Source organism: Lissotriton vulgaris, chromosome 4_1 (assembly GCF_964263255.1).
Source record: "Lissotriton vulgaris chromosome 4_1, aLisVul1.2, whole genome shotgun sequence".
In the NCBI taxonomy this organism is placed as follows: Eukaryota; Metazoa; Chordata; class Amphibia; order Caudata; family Salamandridae; genus Lissotriton; species Lissotriton vulgaris.
This window is the reverse complement of record NC_141691.1, coordinates 464,944,795-464,964,082: the sequence shown is the minus strand read 5'-3', so window position 1 is coordinate 464,964,082 and position 19,288 is coordinate 464,944,795. Positions and strand designations below refer to the sequence as shown.

The window sequence follows — 19,288 nt, the reverse complement described above, 5'->3', positions numbered from 1 at the left end:
CAGGTTGAACTCTTTTAACCTGTTGCTTTCAGAGAGTCCACCTCTTCACTTTTCAAAGTAGTCAAAGTCCTTAGGGCTGTAGTTACATAGTGTGCAGCAGGTGCAGTCATTCAGAGTGCAATCCTCTTGGTGCAGGCCAGGGTTCCAGCAGGGCAGTCCTTCGTCTTCTTGAAGTTTAAGTTTAAGGCTTGGATCGAAGTTGCTGGGCCGCTTCCCATATTTATCTAGTGTTATTGGGGAGTACCACAGACCAGTGAATGACAGGTTCTTCCAAAGTCTGTCATATTCTTGCCCCAGAAAGCAATGTTCTTCTTTTTTTTTTTTTTTAAGTTTGAAGTTTATTAAGGAATGAAGTAGAAAGCAGTAAAGCAGTACAAGAAGAAACAATCATAAGTTATAAAAAACACAACATCTCTCTTACATTACAGTGGAATTGGTCATGAAAATAACGTAAAAAGAAACAATATGTATTGAAGAAATGCAAGAATATTGAGGAGAAGGAAAAATCATTAAAAATATAAATCTTAGAAATAACAATAAGAAAACATAGTGTGTATCAATAAACTGATATATATTAAGACAAAACACTCATGGTGGTTTTTGAACTTCTACATTGCGTAATGGAGAAATGGGAGGTGGTCTGGAGATCTGGGATAGATATTCGGTAAGGGGAATCCATAGTAGGTCACGTTTAATTGCTAGGGAAATAGGGGATACAAAATGTGTGTCTAGACGATGGTTAAAACACACTGCGTTCCACCATGCAGTGAAGGAAACATCATTAGCCTGTTTCCAATGTGATGTAATATGATGAAAGGCTATGGCAATCAGGAGGTCTAGTAGTTTGAGTTTGAGGTGGGGTCCAGAAAGATCAGGGGAAAGGGAACCTAGAAAAATATGAAGGATGGAAAAGGGATGAGTGATGTTGAAAAGTTTTTGGAGTTGGGACCAAACTAAATGCCAGAAATGGAGAATGGGAGGGCATTCAAAGAGCATGTGTTTCAAATCAGCTATAGGACAAGAACAGGACCAACAGGTGGAAGGGGTGTCTGATGAGAAAGATGATAGAATAAAGGGAGTGTATAATGTACGATTATAAATAAAAAATAAGGTTTGGGTAGTATTGGCAGCTCTAGATGTTTTGTGAATTTTAGACCAAATTTTATCCCAAAAGATAGGGAGCCAGTTTTGAGACAAGTCTTCTTCCCAAGCCAACTCAACCTTAGATTTAGAGCGTTCAGTCGATGATTGTAGAGTTTTATATAGAAAAGAAGCAGAGGGGGATTGGTCAAGGGCATTAGAGATGGAAAGATGAGGTATAGGAATAGAATTGGTAGTGGGAAGAGCGGAGAGATATTGGAGAAGGGATGGGATCAGCGATAAATATTGTTTACGAGAGGAGGAAGGTAGTGAAAATTGTTCTTGAAGAAGGTGAAAGGGGAGAGGATCAGTATCAGAAAGAAGTTGAGAAATCCATTTTAAACCACGAGAGTGCCAAGATTTCCAATAGAGAGAGCGATTACGAATTTGAAGGTGCTTATTATGCCAAATAGGTTGAGTGTGAATAGAAGAAGTAGAAGGATAAGAGGATAATAAGTAAGGCTGAAGAAGGGAGCGAGTGCGAGAAATTATAGGAGATCGAAGAGAGGAGACATTAGAGGAAAAAGAAAGAACTTCACTGAAGTCATAGGGATGAAGGAAGGATGATTCTAGCGTGAGCCAAAGTGGAGGATAATACGGAAGATCTGAAGAGAGCCAGCGTAAAGCTTGTTTTAAAGAAAAGGCAGTATGATATGCTTTAAAATTGGGGAATTTGACACCGCCCATAGATTTATCCCTCTTCAAAACAGAAAGAGCTATTCGAGATCTTTTTCCTTTCCATAAAAATTTCAGCAAAATAGAATCTATTGACTTGAAGTAATGATTTGGGATGTGAATAGGAGTCATAGAAATGGTGTAGAGAACCAAAGGCGCTAACATCATTTTTATGGAGTCCAAGCGTCCCCACCAAGAAAGAAAGAGAGGATTCCAACGTGTGGTAGAAGTAGTGATCTTAGTAGAGAGGGGATTCAAAATTAAATTTGAGGGTATCAGAAAGGCGAGGGGCGAACCAGACACCCAAATATTTAATCTTAGAGGGTTGCCAGGAGAAGCCAGAGGTATCAAATAGATGTTTGTGGCATGATGGGTTTAGGGGGAGTATTTCACATTTGTCCGTATTAAGTTTATATCCAGATACATTAGAGAAAGCAGATACTTGATGAAGGAAGGAAGGTAAAGTTGTTTGAGGATCTGAGCAGTAAAATAAAATATCATCCGCGTAGACCGATAACTTAACCTGTTGTTGAGGGCCATATTTAAAACCAGAAATGTGCTCATCTCGTCTAATTTTAGTTAAGAAGGGCTCTAAAGCTAGGATAAATAGAAGAGGAGATAGAGGACATCCTTGACGGACTCCTCTTCGAAGAGGAAAATAAGCAGAAGTGATACCGTTAGCAAAGATGGAGGCATGGGGACTGGAATAAAGTAAAGAAATAAGAGAAATGAATTTAGGTGGAAAACCAAACCAACGAAGAGCTTGAAACATAAAATCCCACCCTATTCTATCAAAGGCCTTTTCGGCATCGAGGGAAATGGCAGCTAGAGGAGATGGAAGAGAGGCCGTTTTACTTAAAATGTTAAAGAAAACACGAGAATTATCGGACGACAAGCGACCTTTAACGAATCCGGATTGCTCCGGGCCAATAAGTTCTGGTAGCAGAGGGTCGAGTCTAAGGGCTATAATTTTGGCGAAAATTTTATAATCAGTATTTACCAGGGAAATTGGGCGATAATTTTTACATAACGTATGATCCTTATCTGGCTTGGGTATGAGACAAATTAATGCTTCTTGAAAAGATCCCTGAGAAGATCCAGATTGGACAAAGGACTGAAATAATAGTAAAAGCTTAGGGAGGAGAAGGGAGGAGAAGTGATTATAAAACTCAATAGTAAAACCGTCCGGTCCTGGGGCTTTGCCTCTACGGAGGATCGAAACAGCATGTGAAATTTCAGAGGCGGAAATATCCAAATCCAAGGATTGAAAATCTACATGAGAAGATTGAGGGGAAGGGATATCTTGGAAATATGATAAAAGGTCATCAGGATCAGGGCTAGATTCAGGAGTGTATAAAGTTTGGTAAAATGAGACAAACTGAGCTAATATATCTTTGTCTTTGAACAGAGAAACACCGGCAGAATCTAGCAAGGACTCAATCTTTGTTCTTTCTTTGCGTATTTTTAGGTAGTTAGCTAGAAGTTTGCCCATTTTGTTTTGACCTCCATAATAGCGGGAGTTACATTTAAGAAGAGAATTGGAAGCTGCGTTAGTAGTAAACCTATTAAATTCAATTTTGGCAGAAAGAAGTTCACGAAGTGAAGACTCAGAGGTAGATTTATAATATGTATATTCTAGTTTCTTAATTTTATCCAAAATTTGAGTTGACTTAAGAATCGACTGTTTTTTCTTTTGAGAAACAAAATTAATGATAAATCCTCTAGCAGCTGCTTTAAAAGAGTTCCAAACAGTGACAAAGGAAGACTTAGGGAGGTGGTTTAGTGTAAAAAATTCAGTGGCAAACTCTATAAATTTAGTGGTGAAAATGGGGTCCAAAAGTAGAGAATTATTAAATCTCCAACGTCCCGAATTAGGGGAAAAGGGAATAAGGTCAATATCGACAAAAACGGGGGCATGGTCTGAGATTAGAATGGAACCTATTTCTGAATGGGTGACTAGTTGTGCTAGGGATTTACTGAGAAATAGATAATCTATACGAGATTGAGAATGATGAGTGGGGGAATAAAACGTGTATTCTTTAAGGTCAGGATTACATAATCTCCATATGTCAACTAGAGCATAGTTTTGAATCGAGGTAGTAAATTGGGAATGCATCTTGGAAGGGATAAATTTAACTTTGGAATTCCTATCAAGAAAAGGGTCTAGGACTTGGTTGCAATCACCACCAAAAATAACATATTGTTCATTAAGAGTAACTAATTTGTCAGAAATAGCAGGCCAAAACAACTTATCAACACCTGTAGGAGCGTAAACATTAAAGATAACAATAGGTATTTTATCAATAAGGAGCTTAGTAATAACCCAGCGGCCACTGTCATCATTTTCTTGAGTTACAACAGAAACACTTAACTTCTTATGACATAAAATAACAGTACCATTTTTCTTACCTAAAGCAGGAGAGTGAAAGACATGTCCTACCCAGCAACGTTTAAGTTTAGTAGCTTCTGCGTCCGAAAGGTGGGATTCTTGTATTAGAGCTACATCGGCCTTAAGCCGTGCCAAGTGGGTTAGGATGCGCTGACGCTTAATGGGGTTATTTAACCCTTTAACATTCCAAGTAACTACTCGGAATTTGTAAGTTTAATAAAATGATATGAGGTAAGATACATTAAGAGACAAGCGAGAAGTTGAAGAGAAGTGCAATAAAAATGCGAGAAACATGAAATGTAAGAGAAAAAGAGCAAAAGAGAATAGAGATGATACAGTAAAGGAATAGAAGAGAAAGATTTGAGTAAGGGAAGAGAAAAGAAAGGTAATAGAAAAGATAGAGCGATGAGGACAGAAAGGAGTAACATCGTAACTAACAACGAAGAAATCAAGAGAATTGAGGGATGACGACATCAGAAGAGGACGACATCAACAACGGAGACTCACATCGTCGAACACCGTAGGAACCAGCGAAGGAACAAATGAATGGAAGTATGGATACACCGGGATGAAGAGACACAAGGTTGGGATCTGTGGAAAGATAAAAATTGGAAAAAACATTAGAAATACATACGAAGAATAAAAGAAGAAGAGAGGACCAGAATAATTGTACAACGGGGGTAGGATATAGAAATAAGGAGGTAATCAGTGAAAAACAAGCATTAGAAACAAGTGACGTGAGGTTCCGTGACGGTTCCGTGACGATTTGAACCCGTGTTTTCAAGTTTGTCGGAAATACATAATATTAGTATCAGCGAACCGCAAATGATCCATTTAGTATATCCTGGTGTTTTCGCTATGCTACGAGCAAGAGCACTCCTTTTATGAACACATTTCTGATCTACCCACGGCATCCATTTTAGATCATGGCCGCCATTTTGTGTTTCTTGCCCTCACATATGCAATAGCCTCTGATCACTTCATTTCGATTAAGGACACGTAACTTTAGCCGGAGATTCACCTCTTTCATGACACGTGCACCTTAAACCAGATCACGCTGTAGCTGCATGACTCGACAAAGGCTACCTCCTCTGCCCGAGGCCAGTCCTGCCAAACTGGTCTTCGTGTCCATTGTCCTGATCATGATTAGGCGGCCGAAGCCGGTAGCCTTGCCCATTTACAACCCACAAACATCCCTTATCCCACTTTTCTATCTTCCACACCTGGCTCTGTTTCTTTCTTTCTGAATCTTTATTAGGGGGAGGTAACTAACTTTACGATGAGGCGGTCCGGGTCCTGAATGCAATATTGACAGGGAATTGTGACAAACTAGTGGGAACCCCTCTCTTCGCAATGTTTGGCCTCAGATATTATCGACGGTTCCTGTGTAACGCCCAAATATTTATTGTTTTAGACACAAAGGTTTTGGGAATGTATTACATGTAAAGAATTCGCCCCCAGCTTAAAATTTAGTATATAAGGAGCAACCCGCTTTGTACAAATTGAACAGGCTCCTAGAATCTGCCCATGTGTGGTTTCTGTGACTTCTGTGTCCCTGCAGTAATAAACCTTTGGTCTTTGACGCCACCATCGAGAAGCCCGTGTTTCTGTTCATTTGTGCACCAAGGCAGGTGGAACTCCGGGGTCTTTGGGTGTTGTTCCCTGACACCTCTGGACGGAACCAAAAAGTCCAGAACTCCAATTGGCGCCCAACGTGGGGCGACGTCATTCGGTACCGGTCCAAAAGCCTGAAGAGTTCGAGAAGCTTCGTGTGAAGATTCCTGAGGGAGGCGCCCCACTTCATCGATCCTGGCATATCGCAAAAGTGGCCCGAAGTGCTCTTCCACGAGGGTTTCCCGTTCAGGACGGCTGCAGTGGGCCGTTGCCTTGACCGTCGCCCTGTCTTGGACCCGAGGTGCAGTCCTTAGTACAGCGAAACGTGACGGGTTTCTCCTTGGTGACGTCTTCAGTGACTCAGTTAAGTATTTAGTGATAGCTAGCTGGTTACTTTTGTGAGGATTGTTAAAATCCTTGATCGGTTCTTGGTTTGGTTTGGTTTTGTAAGATTATCACTGGTTGTTCTAGTTATGATAATCTATTTGGTTTAGTTTGGGTATCGATACATCAGTTCGTTTTGGTAGGCCTAAGTTCTTGGTTCGAGTGCACATATTTGTTCCGTGTTTTGTTTGTTTTGTGTTCCGGACTAAAAATGGTAAGTCGGAAAATGTTGTCTTGTTTTGGTTGCAACCGTGACTCACGATTGGAGGACTCATGTCTGGTTCCTCCGATTGGGACTCCCCTATATGATTTATATTGTAAGCATGGCGTGGGTCCTATATCTTATAATGAGGTATGGGTCCGTTATTGTAAGAAGGATGGTGTCTTTAGTTGGCCACTGCATGGTAGTTTTGAACCCGAGATTCTCGACAACTTAGAAGCGAAATTGTTCAAGAAGAAAGCCCGGCCGGCAATGTTTGATTCTTTTCGTTACTGGCGAAAAGAATCCAAACAGAGAGAAATGAAAAGGTTGAAGAAAGAACAGAAAGAACAAGAAGAGTTAACTCTAGAGCAAGCGGCTAAACAGTTGCAGGCTAACGAGTGTGAGAAAGCCATAGATGTAGCAATTAGAGAGCATAACCTAGCGATTGACAAGTGCTATCCTGCCTTGCCATCGAAAATGGCTAAGATACTGGAGGATTCCGAAAACGATCCTCTGTTATCTTACCTGTTAAGGTCACCTCCACCGTATGCACAAGGTGCTACGGCTCCACTTGTCCCGAATGTTCAATTGCCAGTTGCTGGACAACCTGGTGTTCCTGCTCCTGTCCCTCAGAATCAAGTTCCTGTACCTCCTGTGATGAATTTGAATGTTCCTACAGCTCCTCCTCTTCCTACACTGCCAGCCTCTATACCTACTTCTGTACCTACTGCTCCACAAACTATTTTCCTCGATACTCCTACTGTTCCGTTATCTATTCCTACCTCTACTGCGTTCTCTACGTCTGCGAGTGTGCTAACTCCACTTTCTGTTCGTCGAAGAATCACTGATTCTGTTACTAATATGCTGTCTCCTTTATATAAAACTTTAATTAAGACTCCTACTCCTGACTCTGTTCAGAGACGGAGTCAGCTTCCAAGTACTGAGGAACGGGGAATTTTAGATTCCACGGCTCTCAGATGGATTTCGAAGAGTAGAAGATATAGTACGAGAGATGTGTTAGACACATTTATGCAATGGAAGGAACCAACGCAACGGTACGTCTTTGATGAGATGTGCTCGTTGTTACGTGAGGAAATAGAAGAAGATGATGTCGAATCAGATTTGGAAGATTTAATTAGGGTTCAAAAAGAGTTTGCTGCTGGAATGATAGTGGGTGAGAATATAAAGGAAGCGATGGAACTTATTTTAAGTTTTAGGAATGATCCATCTCTTCGTTCACCGAGAGACTTAGAAAAAGGTAAAATGAAGCTAAGTCGCCAATATCCTATGAGGGAGGTTCCTCCAATCTGGCGCGAAGCAATACAACGTGATGATAATGCAGGAATTGCAGCTGCTCCAGCACAGTTCCAACGAGTGTGGATACACATTCCATGGAAGCGAGCTGAAGTTTTAGCGGTGAAACAGGCCTTGCCAGATCCACGTAAAAATCCAGCCGGATATTACAAGGAATTAACACAGACAGTTGAGGCTTGTATAATGAACTTAGCTGACATCGATATGTTGTTTGGTAACGTAGTTCCGCAACCAGTGTGGGCTAAAATTCATAGAGAGGATCATCAAGCTGCCTTAGGTGGTGATTGGGCAGCTATCACTGCAGCAGACGGTCAGCAAATAGGTGGTGCGAAACCCGAACCCCTAATCGCTAATCTTCCAGGTAGAATAATTGATCTAATGAAGACTCTGATGCCAGCATTGCGTGTGAATTGGGACAAGCTGTCAGCATGCAGGCAGAAGAAAGACGAAAGTGTCTCCGACTTCTTCACGAGGTTTGAAGAGACTTTTGTAGATCATAGTGGTCAGGACATGAGTACAGAAGGAGGGCAAAGACTGTTTGTCGATAAATTTGTGCATAATTTGTTACCCGAATTATGCAATAAATTAAAGGATTCAGAAAGTGCTTGGGCTGTATCTACGACAGCGCAGATACTTGCGACTGCACAGTACTATGAAAATAGGGATAAAGAGGAAAAGGAAAAATCAGAGAAGAAAACGAAAGATTTAAAAACTAAAGTTCTTTTGCAGCAGGCGTATCCGCCTCGCACGAATCAGACTAATACGCAGCAAGGTTCGTACCAAAGGACAGATTATGGCTCATCAAGACCTCAATACCAGTGGAATCAGTGTGCGTACTGTAAGAAAGAGGGTCATTATAAAAATGAATGTCCGATCTTAGCGCAAAATAATGCAGCAGCAGCTCAAAGAGGTCGTGGTGGTTTTGTGCAGAATTCTGGAGGTCGAGGGCGAGGTGCTATGCCTCCACAAACGAATGATCGTCCCTCCAATCACTTTGATCAACGAAATGGACAATCTGCTCAGCAAAATAGATCTCAACAGTACCTTGTTGAGGACTATAATGAAGTAGATGAGGGTTTTCAGCAAAATGGGTACTAGGACAGCCATGGACAGAGAGAGGGAGTAGTATCAGTTCCAGTGGATCAGAGTGGGCCTTATGTCGCAGTAGCAACATCAGGTGTAGTCGAACCGTTTCTGTTGGATACTGGTGCCGCAAAAAGTTCTATCATTCATGCGAAACTCCCTGGCGCACCTTTGTCCGGCTCAACAAATGTTTCCGTAGGTTTTTCAGGCGCCCCTGTTTACAACCCGATATCTGGTCCTTTGTCTATTTCTGTTGGACCATGCCAATTGAAAGCACCCCTGATTTTGACGACAGGTTGTAATGAAAATCTGCTTGGTTTAGATTTGTTAAAACGACTATATGCGACATTGTACTGTTCTCCGGAAGGAGTACAGCCTACGTTGGGTAAAAATATCACCTCTCCGATGTACTTGTCAATGGACGCACTCCCGCCAGAGCTACATTCACTCCCTGACTCTCTTTGGGCGACTGGTCCTAATGATGTAGGTCTCCTAGAAATTCCACCGTATGTGGTAACTTTGAAAACTAATGTAAAATTTCCAAGAATCCCCCAATATAAAATATCTAGTGAAGGAGAGCGTGCGCTTTTATTGATTGTGCAAGATTTGATTAAGAAAGGTGTGGTTGAAGAAACTAGAGGAAATGTCTGTAACAGTCCTGTATTGCCGATTCTGAAGCGAACTGATCCTACAAAACCTCCAGTGTACAGGTTTGTCATAGACCTTAGAGAAGTTAATAAGATTGTAGTCCCGCAGTTTCCTGTAGTGCCAGACATTACTGCCTTGTTGACATTGATTCCTGCCACAGCCACATGGTTCTCAGTTATTGATTTAAAGAATGCCTTTTTCAGCATTCCGATAGCCGAAGAAAGTAGGGATATTTTCGGCTTCTGTCTAGGAGGTCGCAGTTTCAGATTTAAACGCGCTCCACAAGGCTATTGTGAGAGTCCATCCATTTACAGTCAAGCATTAAAAAGCCAGTTAGATTCCTTTGTCCTTCCTCCAGGTTCTGCTCTAGTACAGTACGTAGACGATCTTCTAGTGGCTGCCGATGACAAGGAAACTTGCAAAGCAGCTACAATTTCTTTATTGCATCATTTGTCTAATTTGAATCACAAGGTGTCTCCTTCCAAAATGCAATACTGCTGTCAAGAAGTGACCTACCTAGGTCATCTCTTGTCAAAGGAGGGAAGGAAGTTGACCCCAGAAAGAATAAAAGCAATTACGCAGATGAGTGTTCCACGCACACAGAGAGAAGTACGTGCCTTTCTAGGTATTACCTCTTACTGTAGGCAGTGGATCCCAAATTTTTCTCTTTTAGCGAAACCATTGGTAGCTTTGACTGGGAAAAATGTTCCGAGTCCGGTGCCATGGTCTGATGAATGTCAAGAGAGTTTTACTGAATTACGAAAAGCATTGTGTTCAGCTCCTGTATTGGGTACACCCGATTACAGTAAGCCATTCACGCTCTACGTTCACGAAAGAGAAGGTTGCGCGTTGAGTGTTCTGACACAGAAGTTTGGTGATAAACAACGCCCTTGTGCGTATTTTTCATCAACATTAGATCCGGTAGCCAGAGCGTTGCCTAGTTGTTTGAGAGCTACAGCGGCAGCTGCAGCTTCCATTCGACAATCTGCTGGTTTGGTGATGAATAACATGCTAGTGGTCATGGTTCCTCATGCAGTGGATACACTCATGAACCGAACGAAGACACAACACCTTACTAGTGCGAGATTATCTGGTTACGAGTTGACATTACTAGCGAGTCATATTCAGATCAAAAGATGCAATGTATTGAATCCAGCAACATTGTTGCCGACTGATCAAGAGTCGAGTGATTCCGAGCCACATGATTGCTGTTTCAAAACGGAGGAAGAGACAAAAGGACGCATTGATTTAAAAGATACTCCGCTATCAGATCCGGATGGCACGCTGTATGTGGACGGGTCATGTTTTAAATTGGAGAATGGTGATGTGACTGCTGCTTACGCAGTAACGACTTTGAAGACGATTGTGGAGACTGCAAGAGTGAGTCAGAATTCTGCCCAAGCTGCAGAATTGATAGCTCTAACGAGAGCGTGTGTTTTAGCTGAGGGAAAGAGAGTGAATGTGTTTACAGATAGTCAGTACGCATTTGGCGTGGCCCATAGTTTTGGCCGGTTGTGGAGAGAAAGAGGTTTCATTACGACCCATGGGACTAAGATCCAACATGGTCAGCTAGTTAACGACTTGTTGGAATCTCTAACCTTGCCGACTGAAGTTGCGATTGTAAAGTGCAGTGCTCATAAAGCAATCACGGATGATGTTGGTCGTGGGAATGCTTTTGCTGACGAAATTGCTAAACAGACAGCTAGAGACACGATGAGCAGAATGTATGTTGCTACGTCTGCAAGATGGATTGCTGAGTCTGGAATGTGTGAGGATACTATGGAAAGTGTGAAAGAAATTCAGAAAGAAGCAACTGAGGAAGAGAAACGTGTATGGAGAGAAAGTACGGGCAAGTTGGACTCGAATGGATGTTGGATTGATTTGACAGAACAGCAGCGTTGGATGTTGCCCGATGCGTATGTGCTTGCAGTAGTGACGATGGCGCATGGAGTAGCGCATATAAGTTCTAAAGGGATATGTAAGATGTTAGCTCCGGTCTGGAAGAATGAGGGAATCAGTAAGTGTGCAGAGAGAGTGGTGAAAAATTGTATGGTGTGTTTGATGCATAATCCTGGCAAGGGAACTCCAACTCCAGCTGGTCATTTCGCTCCTCCTTCCTGCCCCTTTGAAGTGATTCAGTTAGACTTCATTCACATGGAGCGCTGCAATAATTTGAAGTATGTCCTGGTGGTAGTCTGTGCTTTTTCCAGGTGGATAGAAGCATATCCATTAAAGGACAATACTGCCCTATCAACTGCCAAAATTCTTCTCAAAGAATTTTTCCCTAGATATGGAATGCCACGGATTGTATGGTCAGATAACGGAAGTGAGTTTATAGGGAAAGTTATGCAGAGTGTGTGTGCCGGCCTAGGATTGAAACAGAAATTTCACAGTGCAAACCATCCCCAGTCTGCTGGTTTAGTCGAGGGTTACAATGGCACCCTCAAGCTAAAAATAGCCAAAATACAAGCATCCACAGGTTTAGCCTGGCCAGACGCACTTCCTTTGGCCTTGTTATCAACGAGAGCAACAGTACATTCTAGAATAGGGCTTAGCCCTTACGAGATAGTCTTTGGTCGCCCGGCAAATATCTGGGGTGTACCAAGGCCTAAAGAATTTTGCTCCATAGAATATCCTATGTTGATAGACTACCTTTACGACTTGACTGCTAAATTGAGTCTTATTCATCAACAGGTTTTCGATGCTTTGCCAAAACCTCCGGAGAGTCCAGGGCATCAGCTGAAACCAGGAGATCTGGTTGTCATCAAGAACTTCGCGAGGACAAAGAACCTTCAGCCGAGATTTGTGGGGCCTTTTCAGATCTTACTGGCAACGAGGACAGCAGTTCGTGTAGCTGGCCGTAAGCACTGGATACACGCATCTCATGTTAAGCGTGTTCCTTTGCCGCTCCCTTACGACGACTGGGTGAAAAAGCGAATTGGTGCCTCCGAATCTGAAAGCACACCGAAGTTCATCTCTTTCAGCGATGCCGAATTGATTACTGACACTCCAAAATCTGACTCTCCTCCTGAAAAGACTCCTTTGAACACTGAACATTTGTCTCCAGCATCAGAAGAAACTTTGCTATCTGCGAACTTAAACTCTGCAACAGCTGCTAGTGATACACTATTTTCCGATCAGACAGTACCAGCGAAGCAGAGATATAACCTAAGAAGCCATAAAATGGACAAATAAAGCAGGCAACTGCATATTGTGATTTTGATATATATTGAACTTTTGCCTTCAGCCAGGAAGTTTGCTATTGTTTATTGTTTTTAAAATTGCCTTGCCGTCTGGGTAGCCGTAGGGTCGTGGCTGTGTGCCTAGTTTGAATTTGCAGGGGTCTGACACAAGGTCGATCTTTCTGTTGGTTCTGGGAACTCCCAGAGCTGATAGAGGCATTTTCATCTACGTACACATCATCAGTGGTCGCGAGCGGATTGTAGAAGATGGAGCTTCCTGCGCTGCAACGAGAGAATGTGATTTATGTTCGCAGAAACAGACTTAATAGAATTCTTCATAGCAAATGCTTTTTGATGCAATGTGCCATTACATTTTTGATTGTCTTAGCAACATTGGTGGGTGGAATCGTCTTTAGTATAAATTTAATTTTTGTGCCAGTTTCTACAGTACCTCCCCTTGATCCTGCTATTTCTACTGTTTCTTCTATACACTCTTTTCACTCGTTTCCGGAACATGAGCAAGCCCGACGCTCAGAGTTCACCAACAACACTTTTGTACAGCTCTTGCACCAACACCAACTGGTAGTTAACACTACAGACTGCTGGGTGTGTGGCTTGATACCCCACACTATGGATAAAGGTATTCCCTATCTGGTTTTGCCTTACAGCTATAATGGATCATTTCAGGCCTTCCAAACCATCTTTGCTTATGCCCTTGAAACCTATCCTCCACGTCCACCGCGTTCCACTAAATATAACTCCGCTAACAAAGCCTTAGTCCAGGGAATTATTGACATGGTCAAGGACGTCAATAATACTCCATCTTACCCTAGAGACGAATTGCGAGTATATTTAAGTTGGAATACTTCAGAGTATCGCCTTAGTTTAGGAGAAAGCAAGCGTAAAAGCTCAACTCCAATCTGGGTCGTACCTCACCGAGGTCAGGTCTGTTTGCAAGGTAACGGGAGAAATCCGAGAGCTCAGCTAGGGAAGAGTGAGTGCGTAGAGACTTACGTGTTTCCGGCTAACTCTTCCCCTGCCTTTCTTACTGCTAGGGGTACCTACTTCATTTGTCGAGACAGAGCTTATACATGGTTGCCTGCCGACTTTTCAGGATCATGTTATATTGCTCGATTGTTGCCTCCGACATACACTGCTTCATCTGATTACCACAGAACCAGAGTAGCGAGAGGTGTCTTCAGCAAGGAAGATACCGCTGGTCAGGAAGCTGGAGACTTCTTCAAAGGCTTCCTTCCGTTCTGGGGGCCTATGGCCAATAGTAGAAACATACGTCAGCTAACACGGGTAGTTGAATCTACTATTACCGAAACTGCTGGTGCCCTTAGCAATCTGACAGCTGAGCTTCAGGCGGATAGGCTCATGACGTTGCAGAACCGTATGGTTCTAGACGTTATACTTGCAGATCGAGGTGGGGTATGCAGAATGATCCAATCGAGCTGCTGTGTCTTTATTCCTAATAATGCTCCAACAGTCTATGAGGCGATCTCTAAGTTGCACAAGATTTCAGACTCCATACATGTAGACAAGGGAAACTGGTCCTTTATGGAGTGGTTTTGGACTCTGATATCAGCGTGGGGATGGAAGGTTCTAATGGTCATTGGTGTCATCTTAGTATTCCTATTCTCATGTTGTCTGATTATCCAATGTGGTCCTGCTCTGTGTAGTCTTTGTGCTGCAACTTGTCTCAGAAAGCCACCTACGTTTGGAGAAAAGACACGAGAAAGGATGATGATACAACAGCATGTCACTGACCTGATGAGCATAGAACTAGATTCTGACATAGACTGAGTAATTGCCTATGTAAGGGCAAAAGGAGGGTCTGAGGTTCCGTGACGGTTCCGTGACGATTTGAACCCGTGTTTTCAAGTTTGTCGGAAATACATAATATTAGTATCAGCGAACCGCAAATGATCCATTTAGTATATCCTGGTGTTTTCGCTATGCTACGAGCAAGAGCACTCCTTTTATAAACACATTTCTGATCTACCCACGGCATCCATTTTAGATCATGGCCGCCATTTTGTGTTTCTTGCCCTCACATATGCAATAGCCTCTGATCACTTCATTTCGATTAAGGACACGTAACTTTAGCCGGAGATTCACCTCTTTCATGACACGTGCACCTTAAACCAGATCACGCTGTAGCTGCATGACTCGACAAAGGCTACCTCCTCTGCCCGAGGCCAGTCCTGCCAAACTGGTCTTCGTGTCCATTGTCCTGATCATGATTAGGCGGCCGAAGCCGGTAGCCTTGCCCATTTACAACCCACAAACATCCCTTATCCCACTTTTCTATCTTCCACACCTGGCTCTGTTTCTTTCTTTCTGAATCTTTATTAGGGGGAGGTAACGAACTTTACGATGAGGCGGTCCGGGTCCTGAATGCAATATTGACAGGGAATTGTGACAAACTAGTGGGAACCCCTCTCTTCGCAATGTTTGGCCTCAGATATTATCGACGGTTCCTGTGTAACGCCCAAATATTTATTGTTTTAGACACAAAGGTTTTGGGAATGTATTACATGTAAAGAATTCGCCCCCAGCTTAAAATTTAGTATATAAGGAGCAACCCGCTTTGTACAAATTGAACAGGCTCCTAGAATCTGCCCATGTGTGGTTTCTGTGACTTCTGTGTCCCTGCAGTAATAAACCTTTGGTCTTTGACGCCACCATCGAGAAGCCCGTGTTTCTGTTCATTTGTGCACCAAGGCAGGTGGAACTCCGGGGTCTTTGGGTGTTGTTCCCTGACACCTCTGGACGGAACCAAAAAGTCCAGAACTCCAGACGGTAGGGGACATAGAGGGAGACAAATCGAGAGAGCAAGATAAAACAAAGATGGCTAAACAGTTCTTGCAGTGTCCATGTTAACAGTTTCGTGACGACGAAGGAACTCTTCCAGGACGAGTGGGTCTTCAAAAGTAGTTGTTCTTTCCTTGTATGTCACCTTGAAGAGGCATGGATGTAGCAGTCCATAACGAGCGCCGAGATCTCTCAAACGTGGTCTTAAATCAAGGAACTGCTTTCGACGATCAGCTGTGACTTTAGCAACGTCCTGAGAGAGGTATAGCCTGTGTCCTTCCCAAACAATTTGTTTTTTAGTCTTTGCTGCTGATAATACTTGAAGAAGATCAGTATACTGGAGGAACAGCATGATGACTCCTCTGGGCTTGGTGGAGACTTTAGGACCAAGGCGGTGCGCACGTTGAATATTTAGAGAGGTGGAAGAAGGAAGATCCAAAATTTTTGTCAAAAATATTTGGAAGAAGGCTGTCGGATTGGATCCTTCTGTAAGTTCCGGAAGATTATAAAGGCGAAGGTTATTCCTCCTGTTGCGATTTTCCAACTCCTCCGACTGTCATTTCAAGAGAGAGATATCCTTTTCCAAAAGTGTAATTTTTGCGCAGGAAGTGTGAAGAGTTTCTGTAGATTGTTCCACCAATAAAACCCTCGATTCCAAAGTAGACCATTTGTCGTGAAGGAATTGTAAAGTTTTAGTCGTCTCAGCCATGAAGGGTTTGAGTGCACGAAGCTCCTCCAGAATAAGATCCATTGACGCAGAATGCGCTGAGGAATCTGGAGATGGAGGGTCTTTTTTCAGACGTTTTATTGAGGCAGGTTGAAGACTCTTACTAGGTGTAGTAGTTTTAGGAATTGCGCCGTGAGCAGTGTTTGGTTTGGTGGGAACAGAGTCATCCATAACTTGAGGCGCAGAGTCAGAGTCTGAGGAAAGCTGTGGTTTAGCTTTGGAGGCTGTAAGCTTGAGGTTACGAAGCTTCCCCATAAATAATGCTCGTCAACAAAAATATATACTGTCTCCTCAGGGAAATCAGGAAGATTGTGGAGAGAGAATATCACCTCATGTCTGGGAGAAAAACAAACTGAAGCGCTGGCAAAACCTAAGAGTCAATGTGGAGCAGCGTGACAGAATGTTGTAGAACGTATGATAACATACATGAGTAAATAGCGTTCAGTTAGGATATAAGAAAAGACATCGTTGCTTCCTGTCACAGAGTCAATAGACACCCTTTACAAATGAAACGGTAAAGTGGTGTAGAGGAGACAGTAAAATCGAGAGTTCGGTGTGTGAAACAACCGCATTACGTATATTGCAGTGGAAAAGCGGCGTTTGAGGAAAGGGAATGTTGCGCGCCGAGACTGGCGAAAATGGCGGCCGCTGAAGAGCGAAGCGCGTCACTGGTAATAAAATCTGACACCGCCGGTTCCGAGGAGAGCAGTTTAGTTCCCCCTGCTCACCTCATGTTCCGGCGGCGGAATCTGGCGACAGCGCTCGCATTTGCTTGAAGAATGCGGAGAAAATCGCCGGTTCCGGTGGACGGCTGACGGAGCTCCGAGGTCAAGCCGCCATCTTGTACGGCGTTCAAGCCACGCCCCCCAGCAATGTTCTTCTAAAATCCAAAATTGAGAAACTTTCTTCTATAGGTCAAGATCTGCCTAAGCCAACCCACTGGTGTGGCTAACTTTCCCTAACACTGCCCTGCCAGCCTCTCTAATAATGCAATTACTAGGGCTCCTTTCTGGCTGGGATGGAGGAAGTTGGGGTGAGCCTGTGTACTGCCCTTACCCTCTCACCAGATGTCCTTGTTTCTATGCAGGCCACTTCACAGTTCATCAGAGCGGGTTGGCTAAATCTGTCAAAAGTTGATCAATCGGAAGAGACTTCTGGAAAGCAAGTTCTATAACGTATTTTATGTAATAGTTATAGTTAATCCAACCATGGAAAATTGTTTGAGGCAAGATGGCACCGGCGTGAGCGGTCGCACTGGTCTCGCTCTGGAAGCCTGAAGCTGGAGGTGGCTGGACACTTGTTTAACAACTGAATGCACAACTGAATTAGCACAGTTTTTCTGTTTTTTTCCGACTAATATGCTGTGATGTTCGTTCAGTCTGTGGTTTGCCTCATGTTCCTGGCAGTAATTGCGGGAGTGTAGCACTGTTCTGGAAGGCTTACATTTGCAGTCGGAACCGGAGCCGATCTACCAGGTCTATCGGAGGGCATATCCGAACGATTCAAGGACTGGGCCGGACTCAGGGACCCAAACGAACTGAAGACCGAGAAAAAGCAAAGTGCCTCTCGGATGTGACTAAGAGAACAGGTGAATGAGAGTTAGTTGCGCTTGGAAGAAATACTAGTAAGAAAACACAATATCTGTAAATCTCCAAGGATAAGGTCCTGGTCACCCACCCAGAACCAAACAATGTGACATTATAGGCAAGCCACAAATGTAAAGTTGAAAAAACAAATAGTATATCCTGAGCTAAAAATTCATCAATATCAAAGTCCAATTATTAAATCCAATGAGTCAATGTATCTTCATTTCATCTTCATTTATTTTCCAATTCTTAAGTAAATCCAATCTTCACCAAGAGAACATACATTAGCCGCTGCCAACACGTGTTTCGTCTTGGTCTGGTGACCAAAAGACTTCGCCGGGGAGAGGAGTGTAGTGAAAACCACATTAGAGGCGATTAGGTAAGGAGATCACACCAAAGAGGAACGAGGAAATGATAAAGAAGAGAGCATGAGCTCGCCCACTATATGGCTAGAATAGATTATATTGGGGTTATAAAGGGTGTGCCTTCATCTGTTCTTGGCATCCACTTTTGTGCTATAAAGCAGAAGGTGAAACAATATATTGTCAGAGATTGAGTTTGACCCTCATAACTAGACGAGGTCAAACATCATAAAAGTAATTTAGACATAAGACCCCAAAGTACGGGGTTCCTGTACATATAAATGAGCAATAATGGGTCTGTCTAAATAAAAAAGACGATGATTTGGCACTCACTATTTAAAAGTAGTTCCACGTTTCCAAAGTATTCTCCAGGTTATCAGTTGTATACGTAATTCATTAGCCGGTCCTTAAAAGTTAGGAAGAGAGTATTGTACCCAACAATAGTCGTGCAAGTAGATTCCAAACGACCCAATATAGCGTTTGGAGTTCACTCGTGTCCTAAGGAATGAGAACAATCTCCGTATAAATAATATTGTCCGTATAGAAATACCCAAGTCTCAATCATATAGAACAATAAAGTGTTATTTTCTACTGTATATTAATGTTTGGCCATAGTGTGAACCCAAATTCAGAGCAATCACCTATTTTCAACAGTCCGTTATGATAGAAAATCCCTAAACAAGTTAAAACGGAATAAATCCCGAGTTATCGTAGGAAGAGTGATAAACATGCCCCCATGTTGATACAATCTATAATTAGCATTTAAAAAAATATTAAAACCCAAAAGTGCCATGAAGATCTTACCTCCGAGTACAGAGCGAGATCATTAAACTTCTGATGCAGGCGGCGTACAGCAACGGCGCCATGTTGTTCTACTCCTATTAGTTACGATTCCCAAGCAATGGGAGTGAAAAACGGACAAAAAGTTAAAGCGCGAGTTACATATTCAAGGGGGAAAACATAACCACCATCTTGTATTGTGTTTTTATTAAGGAAATAAGCGAGTCAGCAGGCTGAATAGGCCGAAATACACTAATGTATCGCGACAAAATGAAGTCCAAATGGCATTATCCCGTATAAGGTTAAACATATAATAAATATATCTGAAACTAATGAATATTAAAAAGAACGTAAACTCAATAAGACCAATTACTGAAAGAGA

At 42.7% G+C, this 19,288-nt stretch overlaps 1 protein-coding gene across 1 annotated transcript in view; it reads right to left on the bottom strand.

Moving 5' to 3' along the window:
- LOC147718849 (uncharacterized) overlaps positions 1-19,288 on the bottom strand; it is a 58,170-nt gene that overhangs the window by 19,655 nt on the left and 19,227 nt on the right. Inside the window, exon 2 of the mRNA XM_086967250.1 lies at positions 3,025-3,505. Coding sequence (XP_086823376.1) covers positions 3,025-3,505 — 481 coding nt within the window. The remainder of the gene's footprint in view (positions 1-3,024; positions 3,506-19,288) is intronic.